Below are 13,507 nucleotides of genomic sequence, written 5' to 3'. Positions count from 1 at the left end.
TTTCCTTTGAAACAGTTTCCAAACAGTTTAAACCATTTATTTTACCCTTTTATTTTGGAACAGGAAGCAAAGGGTAAACAAAGGGTAAACTAAATGGTAAAGGTTTCCCCATTAGGCATTGTCTCTGTTCATGTCCATTGAGCTGTGCAGTGCACCACAATGTCTTCAGACAATGGTGCTCACATTTTGTCTCATTTCTTTAATTCATCACAGTTACTTCTCTTTGAAATGGACTTGTTTCCTCTCTTTATAAAGGCTCTGTGCACCATTCTACTCAGCAAGAGCTACCCATGTCTGCAGAGCCTTCTCTATCCACAATCTGTAGACTTGTTCAAAAGCTTGCGGCACTTTATCCTTGCCTTCCTCCTAAGAAGATACCTGTCACCTTATCTAATGATAACATCTACCATGTCATGACAGCTGTCAATGGAGATGATGACTTTTCAACATTCAACCGGAGATTTGATATTCTATATGCAGAACATCTGTGCAATGAATATGGGCAACTTCCCAATATACAGTGAGGAAAATATGGTCTTGACTGTGTCGTTTCTTACCTTCAGACTGTTTTGTGGCTGAAGATACCATTGGATCTGGTCCAGCCTAAGTTAGAATGACTTGTCAATGAAGTTGTTTGCATTGTGTGAGTAGCCATGTTATCTACATATTTCGGGGTGCTCATTCTATCTAGGACACTTCATCTCAAATCTCTTGAGACTCATGAATCATTTCAGCCAGTCTTAGGAAATGTATCCTAATACTTAGCAGCTAACCAGCCTGTGCTACCAACCCAGATGATGACAACTACTAGTGCTATTCAGGATACACCTCTTTCAGTGACTGAGGGGCCAGCTGCTACACCGTAGACTATACCTGAATCTTCTGAGCAAGTACAAGAGCCTACAGAAGATGCAGTAGCAACTAAGACACCTGCTGCTTGGACAACTACAAATGTGAAGAAGAAGCAAGCAAAAGGTGCAGGTAAACAAGGGAAGAGTTTGAAAAACCTGTTAGTTAAACTGTATAATGAAGGTTTGCCTCATTTTATTTCATATCCTTGTCTCAGCTGTTGATTCTGTTTTGCTAGGTGCATTTCTGAGCGACAATGATGAAGATGATCACAACTTCACAAATTGGGGTCGTCTGTTAGCAACCAATTACACAAACAAGATCAAACAACTAAGCATGACTCGCACTTCGGTCAGACGCTTATGAGTTGTTTGCAGGTTTATGTGCAGGGAGCTATCGCTTAGCGATTCGAGAGTGAGTTCAGACTAAGTTATCAGGTGAATAAACTTCAGTTCGAGACTGAGGTTTAAGACCTATAGTCGAGATACTTATATACACATTTGGAAAGTTAAATATAGTACTAGAGTCTGTAACAGCATGTTAGACATGCAGTACCAGCATGGTTCTATGCGATCAGAGTCAGAGCATTAGCACTTCTTCCCTGCCTGGTGGTTCTTTCCCGTCGATCCACAATTTCTTTCACTTTGTATTCCTCTTGTCTGTCTATGAGATCTGGTGGATGTGCTGTGGGCTGTATTTGGATTGAAAACTCCGGTGGATGATAGGGGGTAAGCAGCATCTCATTGAAGCATTGATGGATCTTCCATGAAATAGGAAGCTTGAGTTCATAAGTGGAGGCCCCATATTTGGTGATTACTTCAAAGGGGCCCACTTGTTTATCTCCCAGCTTTTTCATTGGTCATGGCAGGTGTAGGTTGGTAGAGTCCAGCCAAACCTTGTCTCCTGGTTGGTATTCTACCACATCATGCCGGTGTTTGTCGTATTGCCTTTTCATGGTTTTGGCTGCTCTTTCCAGAGCTTTGGCAGTTTGTTCGTGTATCTTTTGTATTTCTGCAGCAAAGTCTCTGGCTGTGGGATTGCTTTCTTCTCAGAGAGTTATTGGGGCTACATGTGGCTTTTGCCCACGGTTGATCTCAAAGGGAGAATACCCTGTGGCCAAGTGTTTCCAGTTATTATGTTGAAAGGCAGCGAGGGGTAGCCACTTGCTCCAGTCATTTTGTCAATGGTTGATGAATATCTGGAGATACTTTTTGATCTCTTGATTGGCATGCTCAGTTTGTCCATCGGTCTGTGGATGATATGCAGTGGATGGGTTACCCTGAATGTGGAGCATGTCGTACAACTCTTTCATAAATTTGGAGACAAACTGGGGCCCTCGATCAGAGATCACCTTTTGGGGCATACCATGTTTGGCCCATATGTGATCTCTGAGTATTCTGGCCCATCCCAGGGATGTTAGCTCTTCTGAGCATGGTATTGGGATAATCTCTTTCGAGAAGTGATCCACTACGACCAGGATTGCGTTATACCTGTTGAAATCTGGTAGTTTGGTGATCATGTCGACGGATATGTGTTCCCAGGGTTGTGAGGGAACTGCATTTGGGTGTAGGGGTGCTTGTCTTCGCTGAGTACTCATCTTGGTGCATTGGCAGGCTTCACAGCCCTTTACATAGCGTTTGATATCCCCTTTGAGCTTGGGCCACCAATACTCCCATTGGATGAGTTCCTTGGTTTTTTCGATGCCTGAGTGGCCGATAGTGATGTGGTCGTGATGAACAGCGATTATTTCTCCTCGTAGTGCAGCGTCTTGGGGTACATAGAGTTGTCCATCATAATGCATTAGGCCATTTTCTTGAGTTACCCCACATGGATGATGTAGAGAGGCTTCAATCCCTTTATCCCACTTGGTTACATCCCGCAAGGCAGTGCAAAGTTTGCGGTGTATTTCCTCCTCTCCTGGCATTATTAGAGCTTGGAACACCTCTGGTTTTAGGAGAGTTATTCCCTCGTTGTTGCTTTTCCCCTGATCATGATCTGCTCTCCTACTCAGTAAGTCCACCTTTTTATTGCTCGAATCAGGCTTGTGATGGAGAGAGAAATGGTACTCTGCTAATTCAGACACCCACCAGGCTTGTTGGCGGTTTAGCTTCTGGGGTTGTTGGAAGTACTGGAGGTTTGATGATCTGTCCAAATCTCAAAGTCTTGCTGTGTGCCCATGAGGTAGTGTCTCCAATCCTCTAGCAACAACATTATTGTGAGCAACTCTTTGTCATAGATTTCATATTTGCACTCAGTGACAGTTAATGCCTTCGACATGAAGGCTACAGGCCTCCACCTCCCATCTTGTTCCTGGGACAGGACTGCCCCAATCACTCCTTTGCTGGCATCTGCTTCTACTCAGAACTTTCCTGACTGGGTGGGTATTGCCAGGACCACTTCTTCGGCTATCTTTCTTTTGATGTTCTGGAAGGCCTTCTCCTGTTCCTTCTTCCATTGCCATTCTACTTTGCCCATCAGCTTGGTCAAGGGTCAGACATGTTTGCTGTAGTCCCGAATGAACCGGCAGTAAAAGTTGGTGAAGCCTAGAAACGATTGCAGTTCTTGCTTCTTTTGTGGTTGTGGCCACTCCATGATACCTTTCACCTTGACAGGGTCCATTCAGATCGATCCTTGACTGATGATTACTCTGAGGTACTCAGTCTCTAGTACCTCAAATTCACACTTCTCCACTTTCAGGAAGAGGTTATTGGCTTGCAGGATTGCTAGGACTTTGCGTACCACCTGTCAATGCCACTCTTTGTCCTTGGTGCAAATTAGGATGTCATCCAGATAAACGGTAACCTCTCCACTCGCTATTTGCTCTTTGAACAAATCATTCATCATCCACTGAAAGGTAGTGGAGGAGTTGGCAAGGCCAAAGAATATGACCATGGGTTTGAACAACCCTCAGTTGGTCCTGAAGGCTACCTTCCACTCGTCACTCTGCTTGATGCAAACGTTATTGTATCCCCACCGGATGTCTAGCTTAGTGAAGTATTTGGCATCCTTGAGTTGATCCATAAGTTCCCTGATCAAGGGTAATAGATAGTGGTTTTTGATGGTCATCTCATTTAGTTTGTGGTAATCCTGTACTGGTCTTAGCTTGCCATCCTTGTTCTTTACAAAGAAAAAGGGTGATGCTATCGGAGACTTGGAAGGTCGTATCCTTCCCGATTCTAGGTTTTTGTCTAAGAACCAGTCAAGCTCTTCTTGTTCCGTGGGGTTTAGAGGATAGACCTTGCAGTCTAGGCTGGTGTTCGCATTAGGGAGGAGTTCGATAGCATGGTCTCATGGTTTTCTTGGGGGTAGTTTGTTGAAGTTTTCTTTGGCAAATACATCTTCATACTCTCAGTATTCTTGTGGCATGATCTCTTCAAAGGTTTTATTTTCCTTTGCTTCATTGGCTTTGGCTGCGAGTTTGTTTGCCTTGCTCCCCATGGCTCTGACATGGAAGGCCTCTTGAAAGTCCACGATTAGGATGGTATCCCCTTCTTCTACTTCAGTTCCCCACCGCTGCTCGGGATCCTTGTCTGGCAGCAGGAAGAGTACCTTCCAGCACGTGCAGCATACTAGGGAAATGGCTCCCATCTTCCAATCAATGATGGGGTTGTGTCGCTTAAGCTAATCATGACCCAGGAACAGAGGGATATTTCCTAGGTCTACAATGGCAAAATTGATCTTTTTGTGATGATCCTCGATCGTCATGTGCAATTCCACTATCTCTGTAATGTCCCCCCCCTTGTTGCAGCTCCTGTCTGCATTGTACACCACTTGTGCCTTGGGTAGTTTCATGGTGTTTAGCTGGTGTTCTTGAACAAAGACTCTGTTGATGCAACTGCCTGTGCACCCACTGTCTACCAGGGCCTTGACTGCTCTTATTTCGCTTGTATCCAGGGTCTCAAGTTGGACCTGGATATTTACACTTCTCCCCCTTCCTCCTTGTATGTATTGTGGTGGTATTCATAGATTGTGTAGGTTTTCTAGGCACTGTTCCCATTGGTGATAGGATTTGTGGATGGACCCTTGAAGGTCCACAACTAGGTCTTTGTCTACCTCGATTAGCCGTTGAGGGTGTACCCACATTCAGAGGGTTGCTAACTTTCCTTCCATAGTCTTCTCCTGACAGATCTTCCTTCGTACCCATTCTATGCTATGGGGCTTCAGCCAGCCCTTGTCCCACTTATCATTATAGAACTCTTTCTCGAGTTCAGTTACTTTGTAGTCTTCTGGGTACTCCTCTGCATGCTCCACAGGGTCTTCCCCAATTGTCGGTTGTTGAAGACTTTGCTGGTAACTGTAGTCATCCTCTTCATCAGGTACTTCTTCCAAGGAAACAACATTTTCATTGGTAGATACACATAATGGTCCCACCGACCCTCCCACCGAGGAACACAAGCCCTCGGTGCCATTATGTGTAGAAGGAGGTAGGCACACCATAATAATAATAGGTCCCCTGTTATTCTTGACTGTTGCTTGCAGGTCAGCGGGTTTATTGCTGGGGATTGGCACTCCTTCTTGTGGCTCTGTTCCACGATGAGGGCAGCTGGTCACTCGTTGCCAGCACATACATGTTGCCTCTGAGTGGAGCTCTGCACCGTTCCTGGCTGCATTCTGCGTTCTCAGGTGTACTAAGTGGGAGGGGTCCCCACTCTTTCCTGACTCAGCCACTCCTCCTACGTTCCCCATGCCATCATCTGCCCTCGACAGAGTGATCTTGATCCCATGTATCCTGCTCTCTGGTGCCACTGTGTCATACGTGCATCCCAAAGGGGTATTAGCAGTGGCTTGGACACAGCTGGCTCCTTCAGCCAGGGAGCTTGAGTATCGGGGTTCGTTGCTCAGAGGAGTGGTGGTAATCCCCTGTACACCTTGTTGAAGCAAGCTCAAGGGGCTCCCTTCTGCTTTAAAACAGTTCGGCATTGGGTCTGCTATATCCCATCTGTTGTTCAGCCTTGTCCCTAGCCTTGCCTGGACCCAAGATCCCATGGGTATCAGGGGCCACTCTGCACCAGTTAGGCCTCAAGCTGTCTGTTGGATCTCTAGATCCTAAGAGTTCATTGTGCTCTGTGCAGTGGAAATCCCCTGCTACGCTGTCGGCATTTTGCAACTTCTTAATTTCAGTGTCTGTGGAACATGTGAAATGCATGGTATTGGGCATAGATACTATAAAAATATTATTAGTCTGACCCTTGGAAGATGCTGACACATCACCAGATGAAATTAAGTCCTTAGCTGGCAAGCTTTTGTCGCTTAAGCTGCTGGCTCATCTTTTACCTCCTCGATCTTTGACTTCGATTCCTCTTCTTCTTCCTTCAACATTTTGGCATGCATGGTGCAGATTTCGGCTCGGGAGAACTTGAGCTGGTGCTTGACCAACCAAGTGCTTTCATCTTTTGGGCACTTGTTGTCCTGTTTCCAATGTCCCTTATGACTGCAATGGAAACATCGTCCTTGTTTTCAAAGCCGGTCTATTTCCATGGGCTGGCCCTGGCCCCCATAGATCATTCCAGTGCCCATCTTCTTATCACTGTTCCCAGACTTCCCCTGGCTGTTCCCCTGCTGTGGCTTCGATGGTCTTGCCCCTTTTGCCTCTGCTTGTCCTACTCAGTAGTTGTAATCCATACAGATTACATGGTACTTCCATTCTTCATAGGTCTTGGGTAGGTCGGAGTCTGCCACATGCATGGCCTCTTTAACATTCTTTTGGATGGCAGGTTTAAGGATCTCCACCATGTATTCCTGATTGTGACGTTTGCCAGCTTGTTTGGCAAGCTTTTTGAAGTCACAGAAGAAGTCCTTTGCTGACTTGTAATTTGACTGTTTGAGGCGTTTGAACTCCTGTAATTTAAGTTCTACTTTGTCATCAGTGTGGAATTGCTCCTCCACCAGATGCTTGAACTCTTCATAGGTAGGGTATCAGAGATGCCTGCACTGTGTGTCATAGTAGGCATCTCGTTTGTACTCCCACCACTCCAGGGTCTTGTCTTCAAATTGGGACGTCATGAATGGGATTTGATGCAAGTTTTGTCTGGCCTTATTCATTGTGAACTGTTGTGCGAAGACAGCGAAGTAGTCTTCACACTGATTGAAGAACCAATCTACACTGACCGACAAAAATAAAGAAACACATGGTTTTTTTGATTGGAGTCGCAATAGCTCCTCAACGCTGCGATATTTTTTCAGACTTTCAGTGAGAGAAATGTAGCTTAATTGATGTAGTTTATTGTTAGAAAAAGAATGAGGTACATACATGAAAAAAATGATGAGATATAAATATGTTAGCTGAGAGTGTCATTTTTAGCAGTGTAAGTAAAATGAGAAAACAAGATAATTGACCTGACGAAAAGTCCAACAACCTAATATCTAGTATGCCTGCCCTTTGCCAATATCAAGGACCTCACCCGTGATGGGATACTACCATATAACACATTGCAATACTCTTTTCCAAGTGCAGCCCACTCCTCCTGCAGAATGGCAAATAATGCGGCAGTCATTGTCGGGTGACATGGTCTGTTGTTCAGACAATGTTCGAGAGTAGCCCAAGCATTCTCTATGATGCTTTGGTCGGGGCTGTTTGGTGGCCAGTCCATTACAGAGATGTTTTGGTTGGCAAGCCACTTTTTCATAAGCCAAGCTGTGTGCTTGGGGTCATTATCCTGCTGAAAAAGGACATTGTCAACTGAGAGTTTGTAGTCCTGGAGGGTGCCGAGAAGTCCTTCATTAAGTATCTGGCAGTACTGGACAGCATTCATAGTGCCTTCCACCAAAATCAGCTGTCCGAAGCCCAAACTCGTCATGCATCCTCAGACCATCACCCCCCCGCCTCCATGCTTCAACCGGGGCAACACGTTATGCACATCTAGTGCCTCACCAGGACCCCTATGACACCACTGCACTCCGTCTGACCCAAAGAAGTTGAATTTGGACTCATCTGAGTAGAGCACAGTACCCCATTTTTCTGCTCCCCATTCTGCATGTGCCTCTGCCCACACCCTTTGCTTTCTAACATGAGCCTTCATGAGCATTGGTACCTTCCACCTCTTGTAACCCTTCAGGCCCTCATCTGAAAGCCTGCACTGCACAGTGTGCTCCGAAAGATGGTCGAAATACCCCCGTTGAACATCGACCGCTGTCCGGCAGTCGTGACTACAGATTTTTTGCACAGCAAATTTAATATCTGCATTGTCCATCTTGCACGGGTGGCCTCGCCCTTCGATGCGAGCATAGTAGTTCTCCTTCCCTTCATATTTGTGGCCAGTTTTGCAGACGGTAGAGCGTGAACATCCAATGACATTGCTGATTTCAGTGCAGGTGTGGCCTTCATTGAGGAGAGTGCAAATACGGGCTGCTTTTGTAGGGGTAATAGGCACATTTGGTTTGCGAGGAGGAGGTGAATACATGATAGGAATTTCAGTGCAATCGGCCTAGGTGGTGGTTCAGATTCAAGTTGGTTCCGACGTTGATGTGATGCTATTACATCATCAAAATTGGCATGTGGTTTCGCAGCCCTCTTACTTTGCTCACTGACTGGTATTTTTGCCTCATTCTTTTCATAATATTAAACTACAGATATCAAGCTACATTACACTCACTGGAAGTCCAAAAAAATATCACAGTGTTGAGGAGCTATTGCGACTCCGATCAAAAAAACCATGTGTTTCTTTATTTTTGTCGGTCAGTGTACATCAGTGGCCTTCCCTTTGAAGTTCTCTGGCTCCTTTATTAGTTTTGGCTTTATGTCTCCCCAGGGATTGGTGGATGCTGTGCCTACAATATAGGGTGGCGGCATGGTGGGGGGCTGCACTAGATCCAGTGGTATTGGTATAGCGCCCACTCTTGGTAAGGACCTCAGGGCCAGGTCATGATGGGGATCCAAGAGTCCTGTTGGCACTGCAGGTACTGTGGGTACTGTGGCCATTCCGCTTCCTGGTGTTCCTGCTCCACTGAATAGGTGACTAGGGTTGACATATCTGGTTCTTTGAAGAATGGTGAGGTGGCTTAGATCCACTGTACTTCCCTCAGAAGTTTCCGATGGTGGCAGTACTTTGTATCAGTTTCTGGGGTCCATGTAGTCATCCAGATGTACCTGGTTCCACAGGATGTTGGTGTGGAAGATTGCCTCCCAATATAGTACTTGTGCCCCAATCAGGGTTCGCTCTATTTTGTGGAAGTACCTTCCCTGTTCTGACCCATTCCAGGATATCTCCTTTTGTATTTTTGCCTCCATCCATCATAACATCTCTAGGTATGTTATGATCTCTAGCTCGGCTTCAGTAGGCTCCCAAGCTAGATCCTTCCACAAATTCTGGGAGTACATCATCCTTGCCATACTCTCCTGCCCAGTGTTGCCACTCCAGATTGAAGGCAGCACATTGCCAGGCTTCCTGAAGGTTTCTTCTTCTTCAAAGTCTGATGGGTCGGACTCATTCAAAAGGCTCCATGCTTCCGGTGACGATCTGATTCCAGTTTCAGATGATTCTGGCCCACTCCTGGACCCTTTTGATGACCCTTTTGAAGTCCGGTCTTCGGGGTCGATCCCAGACCCATGGGGCCACGAATGGGACTGGGGCTGTGAGCAGGTGCTCTGCTGTGAGTGGATAGATGACGTAGGGGATGATGGAGGAGGGGGGTTCAATCCCTTCTGCCATGAGCTGGGCATCTGTGAAGTCTTGTATTTGGTGGCATACATCACAGCTGGCATCGGCATTGTAGGTGGGTCTGCACTCATCGAGCTTGGTGGTAACTGCCTCTGCTCTGTTGTTGACGAGGATGGGAGTGTCAGTTCTTCTGCTGGGCACAAAGTATGACCTGAGCTCGGAGAGGGTTGGGGTTCGGTCCCTGGCTTAATAGTGCCAGTGCCATGTTCCTCCCCTGGAGTCGAGTTGGGGAGGGGACCAGTTACTGAGGGGTCTGGGTAACCCTCGGGGTAGGCCCACGTACCAGCCTTTGCCAGGGTGCTCCTCCTCTGAAGCTCCTCCTTCCTCATCGCTACTGCTTCCAGCTCCATCTTCAGCCTCTCTTCCCTCTCCCAGATGATATCTAAGTCCTCTTTGATAGAGGCGGTTGCCATCGGAATCATATCCAGGGAGGGTAGCTGAGTTCTCTGTTGAGGTGGGGGAGGGGCTACTTCCTTGCCCTTGCCCTTCTTCCTCTTTAGTAATGGGAGTGAAAACACGCTCGCCCATTTCCTTTCATGCTTGCCTGGTCTTGGCTCTTCCTTGACTACAGTGACTGAGCTTTCTGATGTGGTCCATCCTCCCATGTCAGAGTTGTTGGAGAGGATGATGAAGCGGATGGGGAAGTCCTCACTGGATCTGCTGTAGGATGGGGGTGGTGTGTCCTCACATCTATCCTCCAGGATGGAGGTTTCGATGGGGATAGCTTCTTGGGAGACTGGCTCCCAGTTTTGTCAGTATTTGTAGTGTATGCAGCCATTAGTGAAGTACTAGAAACTGCCTGTAACGTTGATACCTATAATACTAAGGACCTTTTCCTATGTGTGAGTGTGACTTTTCTGAGTCCCTTGGATATGGCATTGACATAGTATTTGGACGTCATGCATGAAACAGCATTCATTCTGATGGCAGAGTCCATAAAGACATTACTGGATTCTAGTTGTATGGCACATATTTTCAAGGATCGGAAATATTTCTGGATCTATTGGGAAGATCAAGCTGTGGATGTGAAGACTGTGAACTGCGGTGTCCTCAGCACTGAAGCTTGTGGTGAAATCCAGATGAGGGTGCACTGCACAGATGGCTCTCCAATGACTGTTCAGTTACTGGAATGTCTGCACATGCCTAGTGTTCCTATGAACCTAATATCTGTAGGCACATTGACAGAATGTAACATGTTCCTACTGTTCGGGAAGAATTGGACAACCATTCACTTCTCTAAAGATCAGCCAAGGTTCTTTAACTCCAAGTTTGCCATAAAAGTGTTTGGATGACTATCATTCCTTGACTGTGAATTGCTGGAGCCTCCTGCTCAGACAGTGATGAGCCTAAACTTCCATGGCAACAGCAAAAACCAAAACTCTAGAGGAGTTCATGGCAAATGGCATGTAGCGGCAATAAAGGCTTTGTTGTTGTGCGAGTGTTTTGGTGCACCTCCATGCGATGAATTCCTCAAGAATGCAAGTATACACTGCGACTTTTCAGTCAGCAGAGTAGTACCCTTAACAATCGAGTACTAGAAAATGTTGGCTGTAAGCCAGAAAGGGTCTCGATAGATGAGAAGGAATGGAATCTGGTATAACTGAAAATACCGGCAAGCTGTGAACAGAGTGACAGCAATTAACTAGTAAAAGCCATGGGTGGAATTGGCATACTGTCACTTCTCTAGTGACTACCCGACAGACCTCCACGAGGATGGTCGCCCTGATTGCATGACTCAGGGGGCGTATTTGTCGGCCGGTAGCCGGCACGGTAGAGGTCGGACTCCTTGTCGTAGAGCTCGCTCTGGTAGTTATACCAGGCTTGTCGTTGCTCCTCAAGGTCCGCTCCAGCTCGTCATACAGCTCCGGTGTATCGGAGGGTGATGGTCCCGATTCTTCAGGCGATTTCATCGCTGGTGGCGTCTGGTTCAAGGGGGAGGTCCCAGTTTCCACTGGGGTATAGCCCCTGGAGATTGGCGATTTCGGCACTTCAGATTTGTGCGTCGTTCTCTCTTGCTCTGTCCATTCGGGCCTGTACGTCTGGGGCGAGCCAGGCAGTTCTTGTGAGCTGGAGGGACTCGACGAGCGTGTGGTAGAGAAGTGGCCATGGTCGCTGGTACTGGGGGACGGGGAGTTGGAACGCTCTTGGCGGGACGCCCGGGGTGAAAGCGGTGATGATGGGGAGTTGGTCGGAGCGAGTATCTGGCTCAGCTCGATCGGGGTTATGTTCCTCGATCTCGTCTCAGATCTGCTGATTCTCTTCATCGGAGAGGGAGGTTCGGGCAGGTTCCTCTTGGGTGGGCTCTGTCGAGGGCCCCAGGGTTGGTACTCTGGCCACAGGAGCTTCTTCCCTTGCGAAGACCCAGGAGGTGGCTGGGTGCCAGGTGATTGGGATCCCTCTGTCCGTTGGCCAGCTATTCGCCACCACTCTTGATCCAGAGGTCCTGGGCTCAATTGGACGGGTGGTAGTTGCGGCGGAGGCCCCAAGACCAAGCTCTCCATCATCTTGTTCAAGGTCGTCGCTGGGGATTCCTCCTTCGACTTCCCTTCTGGCCCACTCGTCTCTGGGATCACGGTCAGGTTCTTCTTCCGGGCCGCCGTCGTTCTCGAGGAAGCTTTGGAGCCTCCTTCCTTCTTCGTCCCAAAGGTTGAGATAACCTCCCTCGCTTGATTCCACAGACCCCTCTTCTTCGCTTCCTGACTCGTCTCTTCTGATTGTAGAGACATGGAGGAGGCTGTGTATGGGTGAGTCCCCTCCGTCGTCGAGTACGCCCCAGGTATCTGTGATGTCAACCGAGGTTCGGTAGCTGGAGTCAGATCCTGATCCTGACTCTGAGCTCGTTCCTCCTCCGGGAGGTGTGATGGGTCTTCCATCATGCAAGGTGGGTTGCGATGCTGGAGGGATTATGATTGTTTGCAGCGGGTAAGGGGGAATATAATGAAAGGGGAGCCGTGCTCTTGCTTCTCTGCGACGAAAGCAGTACCTGAAGGATTGTCGGATACCCAAACAGATAACTGCGAGGGTAAAGAGGGTAAAGGCGGTCGATATGGTGGCGATGAGTTCAGTAGTCGGCATAAGCTTCGTCGAATAACGATGGTTGTCGCTACTAGAACTAGTAGGGTGAGGATGGAAATGAGTAACAGATTGAGTGCGCTTTTCCATCGGTCCTCTCGTTGTACACTGACAGTCATGAAACTGTCCTCACAAACATAGGGCGATGACCTCTCTGGTTGGGCATGGATTGTTTGCTTGAATCCAAAAGATCAATGGGCACCGACAATCGTCCAGGTGCAGTCTAGCGACCTTTCGGTCTAGCTGGGGAATAAAGTTTCTGAAAAATTGTTGGGTAGCGTTCGTTCTCTGACGTGGTGCTAGGCAACATATGACGAACTTCGGCTAAATGTCAACAACCAACTATACTCGACTTAGATCAACTAAGGATCGCCACTTGCACTTCGGTGGGCGATGCTCTTAGAGGTCAAAGGAGAGGTATGAAGTCGATCGAGGACTTAGATAGTCTCAAAACGCGGAGCTATGAGTTAGGTAGATTAGACCTTAGCCGAAGCTGGGGTTTAGACCAGCTGAGGCTCTACTTAAATACACTTTGGATACACTAATAATAGTACATGAGAAACTGTCCATGGTGATCGCATATGAGTAATCGAGCTGAGTAAAATGAAGAAAAATAAATAAACCGTAACAGATTGCTGCGATGAAGGAGTTCAGGGAGGCCATGATGTCGCTTCAGAGGTCTTCTGGGAAACCTGCAGTGAGGTGGTTCCAGGGTACATATATCTTAGGGAAGGTGGCATCGGTGAAGGGGGTGGCAGATCCTGCCAGGAGGATAGAGGGTTTTTCACCGGAGCGGAAGAGTTTGTTGTAGGGAAAAGCCTCTTCAGCCATGGGCAGGTTTGCTGTGTTCTGAGGGTCGGGTAGTTTATAGGGCATTGTTAGGAAATCAGTGGGCTTGGGAGTTTTTCTTCAAGCTTCTCAGTCCTCAT

At 47.5% G+C, this 13,507-nt stretch overlaps 1 protein-coding gene across 1 annotated transcript; it reads right to left on the bottom strand.

Moving 5' to 3' along the window:
* Positions 1 to 9,079: 9,079 nt before the first annotated feature.
* Positions 9,080 to 12,379, bottom strand: EV420DRAFT_1654625 (uncharacterized protein; the record flags this gene model as incomplete). The annotated part of the gene is made up of 3 exons (XM_060478820.1): positions 9,080 to 10,242; positions 11,117 to 11,123; positions 11,180 to 12,379. The coding sequence occupies 3 exons, from the start codon at positions 12,377 to 12,379 to the stop codon at positions 9,080 to 9,082; spliced, it is 2,370 nt and encodes a 789-aa protein (XP_060321531.1).
* Between the last annotated feature and the right edge of the window lie 1,128 nt (positions 12,380 to 13,507).

The sequence above is a fragment of the Desarmillaria tabescens genome (assembly GCF_030435595.1).
Source record: "Desarmillaria tabescens strain CCBAS 213 chromosome Unknown EV420scaffold_224, whole genome shotgun sequence".
In the NCBI taxonomy this organism is placed as follows: domain Eukaryota; kingdom Fungi; phylum Basidiomycota; class Agaricomycetes; order Agaricales; family Physalacriaceae; genus Desarmillaria; species Desarmillaria tabescens.
Note: the sequence above shows the minus strand (reverse complement) of the source record. Positions and strands in the feature narration are given on the sequence as shown.